Source organism: Micropterus salmoides, unplaced genomic scaffold (genome assembly GCF_014851395.1).
Source record: "Micropterus salmoides isolate LMB-PRFRI ecotype aquatic unplaced genomic scaffold, ASM1485139v1 Ms_hic_scaffold_12, whole genome shotgun sequence".
Taxonomy (NCBI): domain Eukaryota; kingdom Metazoa; phylum Chordata; class Actinopteri; order Centrarchiformes; family Centrarchidae; genus Micropterus; species Micropterus salmoides.
The window spans coordinates 16330043-16344102 of record NW_024040263.1 but is presented as its reverse complement, the minus strand read 5'-3'; the positions used below and the strand labels follow the sequence as shown (position 1 = coordinate 16344102).

Sequence of the window (14060 nt, the reverse complement as noted above, 5' to 3'; positions counted from 1 at the left end):
GTGTATATATATATATGTGTGTATATATATATACACTACCGTTCAAAAGTTTGGGGTCACATTGAAATGTCCTTATTTTTGAAGGAAAAGCACTGTACTTTTCAATGAAGATAACTTTAAACTAGTCTTAACTTTGAAGAAATACACTCTATACATTGCTAATGTGGTAAATGACTATTCTAGCTGCAAATGTCTGGTTTTTGGTGCAATATCTACATAGGTGTATAGAGGCCCATTTCCAGCAACTATCACTCCAGTGTTCTAATGGTACAATGTGTTTGCTCATTGGCTCAGAAGGCTAATTGATGATTAGAAAACCCTTGTGCAATCATGTTCACACATCTGAAAACAGTTTAGGTCGTTACAGAAGCTACAAAACTGACCTTCCTTTGAGCAGATTGAGTTTCTGGAGCATCACATTTGTGGGGTCAATTAAACGCTCAAAATGGCCAGAAAAACAGAACTTTCATCTGAAACTCGACAGTCTATTCTTGTTCTTAGAAATGAAGGCTATTCCATGCGAGACATTGCTAAGAAATTGAAGATTTCCTACAACGGTGTGTACTACTCCCTTCAGAGGACAGCACAAACAGGCTCTAACCAGAGTAGAAAAAGAAGTGGGAGGCCGCGTTGCACAACTGAGCAAGAAGATAAGTACATTAGAGTCTCTAGTTTGAGAAACAGACGCCTCACAGGTCCCCAACTGGCATCTTCATTAAATAGTACCCGCAAAACACCAGTGTCAACATCTACAGTGAAGAGGCGGCTGCGGGATTCTGGGCTTCAGGGCAGAGTGGCAAAGAAAAAGCCATATCTGAGACTGGCCAATAAAAGAAAAAGATTAAGATGGGCAAAAGAACACAGACATTGGACAGAGGAAGACTGGAAAAAAGTGTCGTGGACGGATGAATCCAAGTTTGAGGTGTTTGGATCACAAAGAAGAACGTTTGTGAGACGCAGAACAAATGAAAAGATGCTGGAAGAATGCCTGACGCCATCTGTTAAGCATGGTTGAGGTAATATGATGGTCTGGGGTTGCTTTGGTGCTGGTAAGGTGGGAGATTTGTACAGGGTAAAAGGGATTCTGAATAAGGAAGGCTATCACTCCATTTTGCAACGCCATGCCATACCCAGTGGACAGCGCTTGATTGGAGCCAATTTCATCCTACAACAGGACAATGACCCTAAACACACCTCCAAATTGTGCAAGAACTATTTAGAGCAGAAGCAGGCAGCTGGTATTCTATCGGTAATGGAGTGGCCAGCGCAGTCACCAGATCTGAACCCCATTGAGCTGTTGTGGGAGCAGCTTGACCGTATGGTACGCAAGAAGTGCCCATCCAACCAATCCAACTTGTGGGAGCTGCTTCTGGAAGCGTGGGGTGCAATTTCTCCAGATTACCTCAACAAATTAACAGCTAGAATGCCAAAGGTCTGCAATGCTGTAATTGCTGCAAATGGAGGATTCTTTGACGAAAGCAAAGTTTGATGTAAAAAAGGTCTTATTTCAAATACAAATCATTATTTCTAACCTTGTCAATGTCTTGACAACATTTTCTATTCATTTCACAACGTATGGTGGTGAATAAGTGTGACTTTTCAGGAAAACACAAAATTGTTTGGGTGACCCCAAACTTTTGAACGGTAGTGTATATATATATATATATGGCACTAGCTGTATTTATCAGGCCAAAATGTACAGGACAGGTATTGACTTCATACAGGAAATGAGAGCTGAGATGGAAGGATGCTTCAACGTTACTGTATTCAGGAGACAAATGTGTGTGGGTGTGGTTTCCTTCAATAAACAAAGAAATTAAAACAATGAGTACAATACTGTTTGTCACATACTGTCTATCATACAACACCCCTATCATTATCTGAACAGGAATATGTGAGAATATACTGTCTAATGTACAACTTAAATGAGAGCAATACAAACCCCATACCTGTAATTAATGCCCTCTTAATAGCATAGCAGGCATTTGGTGAACCATTTAAACAGTAGCCACACTACTCATTAACACAGACATTCCTTTAAACATGAAGTATGTCTGTAACTAAAAAGAAAGGGTTCCTAGGTCAACTTACAGTTTACACTACACTTACACTTACACTATTGCTTATTCACTTTAACCAGGATTTTAAGCTTGGTATAGTCACAAAGTCACAAAGTGCTTTACAAGAGTACAATAATAATGCCATATATATTAAGAGACCATTGACAACTTGGCAGTAAATCTGATTCAGATTCTGACAACAATTAAAAATAGGCACTATAATAGGCAACTGCATAGCTGGGCAGGGATATTTGGAAACATCATAAGCAAAGAGATTCCTACTACATACTGACATAATCTATAAGGATAACTAGGTTTGCATTAAAAATCTTCAATTGTAAACATATTTTGATGTAACAATGCTCTCTGTGGCATTTGTGGCTTCGGCGTCCTGTACGTTACTCCATAGACTCCCCCTATAGGGGAAATCACAAGCATATTTTTTTAACTGTTATCTGGCAGCTGTTTGCTTCTTCAAAGGTTTTTTTTCGTGATCTCACAGGTGTTCCCTGTCAACCCAGGATGAGAGCCTCTTTGCCTGGGGCAAAAAATGTTTAAATCCAGTATATCCACAGAATGTGTCCAGCTCTTCAGCAATACAAACATGGCCCTGCTGTTCTCTACTTTGCTGCACGAACTGTTCGCTATATCGCTTATATTTCTGGGCCACTTGATGATAGTTGCAAAGAAGTGAGCTGATGAGGCAGGCCTGTCCAGAGACTACAAGATTGTCTTCATCAGTGATCCACATCCATGTTCTGGGTGGACGTGTGTCAATAGTTCAGCCTGGCCTCCAGGTCTTCTGACAATTCTACCTTTGTGGGCATTTTCCTTCAGAGAATTCAACCTGAGAATCAAGTTTAATAGACTCTTGAGCAGTTTTGTACACATATTGTATACTTTACACCATGAATGCTTTTTGTCTGGTTTTATTGACTTTATTTCTCTTGATACATCAGCTACAGAAGCAGGATTTTTTTTCAGTTTTTCTGAATTAACAAACTAAACAGAGTTTCCCCAGTCTGAAAATAGGATTGATCAGAATTTTGAAGGCCCCAATAACCATCACTGAACTATGTTAAACCCTAGTGAGAAGCTGTTGTGGAGACATAATTTTTTCCAAATTCATTATGGCTCTGCAATGTAAACAAATAAGGAAGGCAACATTTCAATAGTCTTTTGCTGAAAAAGAGTTAACCTCTCCTGTATGTGTGTGTGAGAATCAAGTTGGTTTTACAACATTTAAAAAAAGATGTCTCCCATAGTTCATTGAGAACAGGCAAGAGAGAGCAGTGGAATAAGCAGGGGGAGATAATACTTTGTAAACTCTGCCCTCTTCTGGAAAACATTTATTCTGCAACTACAAGAAGTGATTTTCCCATTTTAATGCTGAACACATCCTCACACATTCTACATTACTATTAATATTTCAATTGCTCAATAAAATTAGAACCATAGACCTCAGCAGCCAGCACCTGTCCCAGGTCAGTGTCGGCGAGAAAGCCTTCAAACTAAAGTTTACCTTTCCCATTCTCACACCTACCTGGAATATAATGTGAAGTGGTGGATGGGATACAGAAACGGAGAGTAGGCAATGAGGAAAAGTGCCTCTTGACATCAAGGTCTCTATGAGAAAGTCAAACACCCTTTCTATTAGGCTATAACAATGTCAGCCAGTCGGCCTTCAACAGCCAGTGTGTGATCAGGTCACGGGTGACAGAGCGCACTGAAGTCTAATGGTGTAATGATAGGACGCCAAGGGAGAGGCTGAGAAGTGCTTGTGGGAATAATGGACAGGAGACGGCTTGTTTACAGAGGAGAACATAAACTCATTATTGCTTTACAGCCAAAGGTAACAGGAACACCTGCTAAACAAGTGTTTTATTGAAGCCATGGGACGGGGCACAAAATACTTTTAAGTTTAGTTTAGTAGTTAGTTTTATCCAATACATATAGTTTTCTGTTTTTTGGTCACTCATCTGCAAGTTGGGTATAAGTAAAATTCTCCCTGTTTTACTTTTTATGGTGGTGCTAAAAACAAATGTAAAATAATCTGTTATTACAAATATGTATTTTTTTTTTACCCAACTCTAGTTTTGACAAAAATCAAAAATTAAATTGAATAAAGATCTGAATAACTAAAATTGATTGCTAAAAATAATCTGCTTACATGGAATCTGCCCCACATTATTGAACCTCAAGGATCAAACTTCCTCTTCAGATGTTAGATGTTGTTAACGCTCATCTTGAAAGTTAAATCCTCTCAGTCTGCCGACCATCCACGACCTGGAGTTTTAAGCTACGTGTGATGTCTGGTCTGGTGTGGGAAATGCGACACCTTCTTCGCATTAAAACACAGGTGAGAACTGGCAGCTACCTATATAAAAGACTCCCTCCATCACAATGAAAGAGCACTGACAGCAAGATTGCCATTTGGAATCTTGGACCATACCACCAGACAAAGATTTCTTTCGCTGTAACTTTTTTGTTTATTCAGTTTTTGTAATCACATAATTTATATTCCATTCTTTGTGTCAAAGGATGTTTTTCCCTATTAGCCTTGTCTTTTTGTCATGTTGGACAGCCGTGGCTTTTGCGTTCCCTCGCAGTACTTTTGACAACATCGTGAGAGGGTCAAAAGTCGAATTTGAATCATCTGGCAGCGGACCAGACGATCCTGTCCGGGGAATAGTTAAGGTTGTGCACTTGGACCCTCATTTTCTGCCCCAGTCAGGGTTCTTCAGAAAAGGACTGAGCCCCAGAAGACCCTCCTCCATTAGCTCCAGACTGTCCTTCCCTGCTTTCTTGTCTCACGGGCGCCCAGGTCCTGCCCCGGGCCCCAAGACCCCAGTGAGTCCATTACACCACCTGCACCCTAAAAGCCCCACTGAGATGGAACTAAAGAAGAGGCAAGGGCTGCAGATGTGGCATAGAGCCATAAATAAAGGAGAGAAGAGGACCATGTCCCTGCCAGTCAACCTGAAGGACACTAAACAGACATGCACTGCGGTAGCTTTCACTCAGGTAAGAGGCAAAGATTTTTATATCATGTGTTATGCCAGTATCCTTACTCTGACAAACAGATGCTGTGCAACACATGAGGAAAAGCACAGATTTTTTACACAGTCAAATAAAAAATAGCAATGTTAGGCAATAAGAGAGATGTCTGTATGCTCATAAAGCTGATTATGGCTCTGGTGGAGGATTAGCTGTGATGGTGTAGAATTACATAAACACAAAGTGTTGGTTTTTACACCCTCAGAGGTAAATTAATGCTGACAATATTGCTGTGATGTTTAGCCTAATCTTGTCCCTCTGTGTCATCCCCCCAGCATGTGACAGCAGACGGATGCGACACAGTAACAGTGCACAACAAGCTGTGTTTCGGGCAGTGCAGCTCCCTGTTTGTCCCATCGGAAGGGGAGTTTGCAAGGTCGGGCACTGGGACAGGGGCCCTCCACCACCGGGCCCCCTGCTCCCGCTGCGCCCCATCCAAAACTCATTCTGTGGCTGTGCCCCTGCACTGTGGAGCCGTGGTCCGGGAGAAGCGAGTGATGGTGGTGGAGGAGTGCAAGTGTGAGACGAGCCGCGAGGAAAAGAGTGCTGAGGCTTTAGCTCCCACACACCTGTAACCGTGTTACATCTGTTTTTGTTTTCTGCAGTGATTTGCTACTGTTAGAGGATAGAAGGGCAAATCAAGTTTTTCATTTGAACTGGCACCTTTATTCTCTGTTGATTCACTGCTAAGATGCATTTTTCCATTAATGTGATAATTATTTAGACACTTGTAATCAATATTTACATATGTATTTGTATGTGTATCTGTATTTGTTTGTGAGCCTGAATGTGTTATTCATAGTGAAATATTCTGGTGGTTTCTTCCACCACTGACTGATGACAAAATGACCTATATTTTGGTCATGCAATCTTCTGTTGCAACAGATGGAGCTGTGCACACTGGACTTGTGTTACTGTTCAAAGATTAGATTAATCTAAACTTGAAATATTATGATCTGTAATATTGTAATTAAAATGGTAAATCATTATAAAATATTTTTCAACAGTCCTTTTGCCTGGAATCTAATTTGTTTTCTGCCAACACTATTAGAATTACAAGTGCAATTTAGTTTGCATGCAAAGCCTAAGTAAAAACATGAAGAGCATTTGTTGTTTTTTCCACCCACTCTCGTAATCAAGCGTTCAAGTGTCAGCTCCCATATTTTATTAAAAAGCCATGTTCAACCGACTTTTAGCACATAGCACTTACATCTGAAAGCACCAAAGTAGAGTGCAAACGAGCTATTGAGCACGGGTACTTAGCAGTGAGCAAACATAATTGTTTCAGCATGGACCCCTGAATTATGTATAGGAACCACCTATTCTCATGCCCAATCTCTTTTCAGTGCAGTTGTGGGAATTTGAACATCCTTCACCAACAGATGCACTTGTGATTATGTGTGTATGTGTTTTTTTTTCATTTAGGGCCCATAAAACCTATTATTCATTTATAGCCTGGCACCTGGGCCTGGTAAAGTGAACTCATCCCACACATCCCAACATACATTCCCAGAGGAGCATAAAGAAGGGGGCTCTTTACATTGCCTTGGCATCTTGTCAAAATGACTGTTTAGATGGCCATTTGCATTCTCGTGGGCTTTCTGAAAAAGAGAAAGCGTTCATTGCACTACGGGGGTGCATTGAGACCATTGGATTCCATTAGCATGTGATTAACATCTTGGGTTGATGGCTATATTTTCCAAGATTGATGGGACAAATATTTGCCCAGGTCTTAACCGTGAGGAATTAGGGGCCACTTTTAATCAGGCACTTTTTTTTTCTAAATATCCAGAAGGTGGAGAGGTTAGGAGTCTCATACAGCCATGCTGACAGTGATCAAGTTTTGCTTTTTTAACTCCCATTTCTCATGGTGAAGAAGGTTGTTTGTAAAATGCCCAACTCTGAGTAATTCATAACAAAACCTGCACTCTGTTTAGTCATCCATCTCTGTCATTATACAATGGTGCGCTTGCTATGTATAATAGTCTAACCACTGCGCTGTTATGTGTGATGATGGCGGTGAAGGGAGAGTCATGATCTCACTATCTCACTGTCTATTCTCTCCAAAGTCTGTACCTCTCCTCTTCCAATCTTTTGTCTTTTTTCTGAAAAAAGGGAGGTAAAAAAAATGTGCATAGAGGATAGTGAGGGGTGGGGGGTGGGGGGGATGGGGGTTGTTGATTGAACAAACAAGGTGCACAAGAGAGTGCACCACTTAGCAAGACAGATGTCAGGCCCCTTTGCATTGTGGGATCCGGCGGAGCACTCCTGCGTCATTAAGGATGGCCTGGTTCCCATGGCGAGGGGAAAGGAAGGAGCGAAAGAAGGAGGGCCCGCTGCCAAGTTCAGTGCCTCGGGGATCAGATCAGCGTCACGGGGTGCTAAGTGGCCTAGTTAGCGCTTTAAAACGCACAATGAGCTGCCTGCTCTTTCTCTGTGTGTGTAGGCCTTTTAACTGTCAGACTTGGAAATAGTTGGGCGGTGTGCATGATAAAGGAGGGGCGAACTCAAACGATATCAGGTCAATCAAGGCGCATGAAGGTGAACTAAATTATTGATGGAGGACTTGGGGCCTGTTTTTGCACATTTACTTATAACTTTTACTTTGAAATAAAAATTGGGTAGAAACAGTTCATTAAACGTGCTAGGTTCTCATCATGGTTCTTTGTGCCTTACGGTAATTGGCTTGAATACAAATATTTCCAAGTTAGATCACATTTGATGTGATTGTACACCCCTTACACCCTCACCCCTGTGTGTCCCTCTGGCTAAGCAGACCAAACAGCGTTAAGCTAACTTACCAGCTGAAAAGTGCTGGAAGGGGAAGCTCCACCAGATTTTCCTCAGCCGCTTGGGGATCTGCTGGAGCTAAACCGTCATGGTAGATTGGACCAGACTGGACTGCGGATCAGGCTCCTAGATCTGGCATCAGCAAGTGAGAGCAAACAGGGGTCCATCATGCACTCTCTGGAAAGAAATTGGGATAGTGACAGGGTACGCCAGGAGAAATGTGACGACCTGTTAAGTCAGAGACCAGACAGAGTCTTCTCACCTAAATCCCATCAGTGCAGGTTTGCTGCTTTAGGTGTCAGGCTCTAGGTGTGAGGGTGTCTGGACCACAGCTAACATCTACCTCCCCACTGATACGGTGGTACATGCTCACTCTGTGGTGTTAGTCTGGACCAGCTGGTCAGAGTTGGCTCTGCAGGAGATGATGCCCTGGGCTAAGCCTGCCAGCCTACTGCCATTCTGCTTGGCTGCCAGCACGCCTGCCAGGCTGTCTGTTGGGTGCTGAGGGGGACAGAGAAAGGTGTAGCCTGCGGATCTGGACAACATCAAAGTTTGTCATTGGATAAAATCCCTGCAGTGGTTTTAGTATCTGGTACTACTTTTACCACAATTACTACAGCTAAAATTAACACAACTAATGTTTAGAATTAAATAGGCAAAAGATGTTTGTTGACTGGACAGTGGCAGTCACACCACAGCTACAATGAAGACAACAGATGTACGTCATGTAGATCCATATGTGTAAAGTGATCATCCATCTGTACGCCACAGGCTGTCCACCTCTAACACGACACACTAGTTAAGGTGAAGTGCATCAGTTGAAGTGCAATCAGTAGACCTCTACCAGGTGTTTCATGGGCACGTGGGTGAGGAACCGGGAGTGCAGGACAGGCTGTGTGACCAGCGTGTGTGCATGAGAGTACTGGAATGAAGGGGAGATTATTTTTGTATAGTATAGTATAGTAAAGTGTAAATTATATAGATGTATGCAGCTTTTTTAACATCTTATTCTTGTAAAGTACAGTCTCAGTTTTCTTCAAGCTGCATAGAATAGTAACAGTATTGTAAGTGAGCACCCTGTGTGCGCCCAACTGTTTAAATAATATCATTTATTTATTACATTTTGTATCTATATTTATTTAGAATATTTTGTTGTAATACAGCACACAAAATAAACCCCCTGCTTCTCCCCTCCCAAACAAAGAAGAGTTGAATCTCAACTGTCCCTCCTGGCCCCTTTACAGTCAAGATAGTGGCAAAGGAAACAAAAAAGGGTATTTATTCATAGTGCCTAATATGCCTCAAATCTGGTATGAAATTAATCTGCAGATGTTGAAGATGAGACCAAAGTTTAACTAACCCTAACCCTAACCCTTCATATTAGCATATAAGCTTCGCAAATACTGTTTCAGTGTAAAGGTGTCCTGTGAGTAGTTTTCACTTATCTTGTTTTTATGCTTTACTTAAATTTTGATATTTGTATCTTGAATAGTCTTTTATGATGTTATTTTTAGGGATGTATCTATGATACTTAAAAGCATTTAAGGTAAAAAAGTATTATAGATACATCCCAAAATGGACCACAATGGAAATAAATCCAGGACTGTACTGTTCTGTCACTGAAAAAGTCTGAGATGTTGTTTTTGTATAAATACATTAGTATGATGATATTTTTTGTATTTGTTTGCGTTGAGTTGTGCGCCTGACTGTACTTATGCCGATTGTAGCCTCAGTGTGGCCGAGTGTTGAGCTGTCAGTAAACCCTCTGCTGGAGTGTGATGATGACAGCAATGTCGCTGTGGCAGGTGCGGTCCTGCATGCCATGCAGGTGATGTCTCTCATGCTCACTTAGCTAATGACTCCAATTAAAGTAATTAAGAGCTGGCACAGTGAAACCTGCTCTCCCGCCGGCTGCCAACCCATCCATTCCCCTTCCTCTTCACCAGCAAACATTAGCTTCCACCTTGTACCATTACATGCCATCATCCATTGCGGTACTTCGCTCTCCTGCCTTCCCTTAATCTTTTTCTCATGGGCACCTCACCCTCTCCTTCACGCCACCAGCATCCTGTGCCTCTGCTTCTGCCGAGGCCTTTAAAAGAAACATGAAGCCTAAAATCAGCTAAATGCTCCACTTCAGAAGCACTTAAGAGACCCTCAGCTCAACTTATTGTCACAGAGACAGCTACGGAAGGGAAAGAGCGAAGGCCGGGTCCGGCAGGAGAAAGAGGCACGTTTAAGAGGGAGAGCGGATGCGAGCCAGGTCCTAACGAGGGGAGAGATAATTGTTTTGTTTTGTTAGGGGCCCTTCTTCAGCATGGAGGGAGTTGAAATGACACGCCACACATGGTTTTTGGATGAAGTGGGCAAAGGGAGGGGTGGAGGGATGCAGGCTTGATGCAAGAGTGGTGAAAGTGTAGAGGAGGGGGTTGCAGCACAGAAAGGGCGGTCATACGTAGCACAGAAAAAGGCTCCAAAAAGCTGCAGCCACAACTGCAAAACCTTGGGATCTGCTAAGTGTTTTTTGCGCTGACAGTTTCACAAGCTCCCATGAAACTTTGATTATGATCATGCACATTGTTGCCTTCCACAAACTAGAAGATTTCAATGTCAAAATACACATTAATCACAGAGTGGTTCAAGATCACAGTCCACAAATTCCAACAGTGGGAAAGAGCATACCGGGCCAAGCTGGAGACACAACTTTGGCTACCAGTCCTGGTCAGATTTATCAAAATTTATGAAACGACAAACATATGAATCTCTGGTGTCTTGGTGTTCTTTCAGCACTCGGATTCCCAGACTGATAGTCGATGTGCCTGGATTTGCAGTTGGCGTGGCAGTACCGGCACTTTTCCAGAATCTCATCACATTTTCTGTGAGAAAAAGGCTTTGATGTGAACCCTTGGTTTACCTTCCTTGGTTTTTTCCCCATGTGTCCCTCCACTCTAGCCCATTTCCTTTTCATTTGTCTGTAATGTTTGACCAGAAGCTAATGTGGGAAATGCAGTTGTGGCTTGTTATAAAACATTAAATATGTGTAAAACTAGCCATAAAACCTTTTATGCAAGATAAGCCACATCAGTCTTCTGTCCCTTACACAGTGACACAGTGGGAAGCATCACTGGTGACATTCAAGACAGTTTTTCACACTGAGTTGAAAGCAGAAGCCTTATGAAAACCGCCATCATCAAAATTACAGCTGAGCACACTTTGGTAATCTAGCGATTTAACAGCATCAAGCAAATTATCCTGGTGGACTGTGTCTTTGAGCCAGGCCCGGCAAATCACCTCCAGAAGCCTGTCACCACTTCCATGAAGATAAATGGTATCATTACACAGTCTCCACCATGCATTAGTTGATCTGGAATCCGCTTTCTGCTCAAAAGTGAAAATGGCTATGGGATTATACTCCATCATCAGATAGCGCTATCAGAATGTGCGACAAACGTTTCTAACTCGGTTTGTAACAGCACTCACCAGGATGCTGCAGCATCCATACAATTAGTTAATTTCCTCATCTTTAATTATGATCATGAAACACAAATTTCTGTTCTGTCTGTTAATCGCATCAATACCAATACAGACCCAATTTCTCCAGCGCATTCTGCCAGTGTCATAGATATCTGTCCACAAACAGTCATCCTCACAGTGGGCAGAGGAGGAAGAGTAGCATGCCAGTGTGTGTGTGTGTGTGTGAGAGAGAGAGAGAGAGAGAGGGAGAGAAAGAGGAAGAGTGATTGAAAGAGAGACAGACAGACACATACTAGGTGGGGGTAGAATGGTGGTGGGGGGGCAGTGCACCAGTGTTCAAGAGAGATAGGCCAAGTGAGAAAGGAGGGAGTGTGTGCATGTTTGTGTGGAGGGGTACAGAGGAGGGGTGCAGGTGGCATGGAGCTGGCGCAGGCCTGGCCCACTGTCCCCTGGCAGTGCCAGGCTCCATCTGTCATCAGCAGGAACATCTGCAGCCCAAGGTGCCCTTGTCACCCAGCGTTAGAGTAACGAGTTTGGCGTTTCCATTAGTCCAGGGCCCTCGCCCGCCCGGCCGGCTCTAGCCAAAACCATGGCATTTTGGGTGTGAGCTTGTGTGTTTGTGAGTGAGTGTGTGTCTAGATATGAGACAGGGAGAGGGAGAATGAGGGAGCGAGCTGGAAGTAACTGGATTTGTTTGTCAGTTTGTGCGCTTGTGCATGCATGCATGTGTGTGTGTGTGTGTGTGTTTGTAGGAGAAGTGAGCGCCAAGCCAAAACAACATGGCAGTGCAGAGCGTTGACCCAGCTGGGCTGAGCCGGCATGTCGAGTCATGTCCCCTCCTGATGTGAGCGTGCCCAGTGCGCTCCCACCACTGCCAGACCCAGTCTCTGGGCCTGTCTCCTCCTCGCTCCATCTCACTCTTTCTCCCTCTCTCATCTTCCTGTCTTCCATCTGTCCGCCTCCGTCTTATCGACCCTCTCTCCCTTACCTCTACGTGCCCCTTGTAGTTTCCTCCCCCTGTACGCAAAGTCCTCTCACACTCTGAGTCTATACTAACATTCTGCCTCTGAGCGCTACTCACATTTTTATCTTCCTTGTGCCTAAAAAGCAGATGGTACTTCTTTCCCAGTTCCTTCTTTTCATCCCTCTCTCTGAGCACCCCCCCCCCCGTCTTGTGTTTCTTTCCATCCAGCCGGCATATCACTGATCCTAACTGGCAGTCCACCTGTTTATTCTGCGCCCCCCCTCCCATTTAAAAACCTGATTCATTTTTCCTCTCTCTCAAGGGCAATAACACAGTTTTATTATTACTCATTGTAGTTATTACTTTTACATGACATTTTGTTAAGACTAAACATGGCTTACACAGTTATTAACTCCATTTTCAGCAAGATGGCTGCTGTTTGTGTTTGCACCACATGGTGGCTCTAACGAGCAGCAATCTGTCTTAACATTAATGAACCGAGCTTTGGCTGCGATTGTGTCAATTACCCACAGAATACTAATCAGACCAACATGAGCACATCAGAATGAGATGAGATTGATTTTTTTTCTCATTTTCTAAACTACATGTAGGCGTGCATCACAAATCAGTTTTGAAGGCATCTATGAAGCCAGCGTTGAGCCTAAAGGTCTGAGGGAAATTAGATACCACTTAATAAAAGCCCTCACATACAAGCATTGAGCAAGTTGGACTTCCTTATGGAACATCATACACTTGCACAGACACACACTCAAAGGCATAAACACTGTTATGCTCACAGTGTTTTAAAAGTCTCACTTAAAGCTGCAGCTTTGTTCTGTGACACTTCAAGTCCAGTCACTTCCTGTGAGAGAGCGGAGGGTTATGGTTAAGATTTATTTTGCTCCCTGTTTTTTCTTGGCCTGTCCTACAAAGGTTTGTCATTCCCCTATCAAAACTTAAAAAGTGTGTGTGGAGATAGAGTGAGTGAGGCAGACAAGGAGAGCCACAGTGAGATGAAGAAAAGGGAAGCGACAACTGCTAATCAATAAGATTTCTCCAACCTTGTTTTTTCTTTCTCTCCCCCCCTCCCGAGGCCTGCGGCATTCAAGACGAGCCAAGACGAGCTTGGCATTGTCGAGCACGCCTTAAAAAGAAACACCTGCGAGGTGGAAGACTTAAAAAACCAGCAGAGAAAAAAAAATCCTGCTTTTCGCAGCTCTTAAAAATGTTGGCAAATGTTCCATGGGTTTTCTGGGAACAAAACAGTAAAAAGAAAGAGCTCCCATGCAAGCGAAGACAAAAGGGGATGGTTTTCCATAGAGATGGAGGTGTCATTACACTTGAGACGGTTGCCAGATTTGGACTTATCTTACCCCTCACTCACCCACCCCCACACCCCGTCCTTGTATCTATACCATCTTAGTTTATTATCAGTGCTTGAGCAGTTTTGAAAACAAATAATGAATGGTAATATTTAGCTGTTGACAAAATATGTATGTGGCTTTAGAGGGAGATGGGAACGGGGGAATGTGCAGAGAAACAAAGATGGAGAAAGCTGGGGAGGGATGGGAGAGGAGAGAGAGGAAACTGGAAAGGGGGGTAACCAAAGCAGATGGCACTCTTGGCATCCACCTCTCTCTTAAATCTGTTTCTGCTGTTTTTCTCATGTGCACGAGGCTTTAACCCTGTGGTAACCTGTGTCCTGACCTGACCCG

At 43.1% G+C, this 14060-nt stretch overlaps 1 protein-coding gene across 1 annotated transcript; it reads left to right on the top strand.

The window, feature by feature from the left end:
• The first annotated feature begins 1252 nt into the window (after nucleotides 1-1252).
• On the top strand, nucleotides 1253-5692 carry dand5 (DAN domain family, member 5). Its single transcript, XM_038713950.1, has 3 exons — nucleotides 1253-1377; nucleotides 4601-5084; nucleotides 5393-5692. The coding sequence occupies exons 1-3, from the start codon at nucleotides 1253-1255 to the stop codon at nucleotides 5690-5692; spliced, it is 909 nt and encodes a 302-aa protein (XP_038569878.1).
• Nucleotides 5693-14060: the final 8368 nt, after the last annotated feature.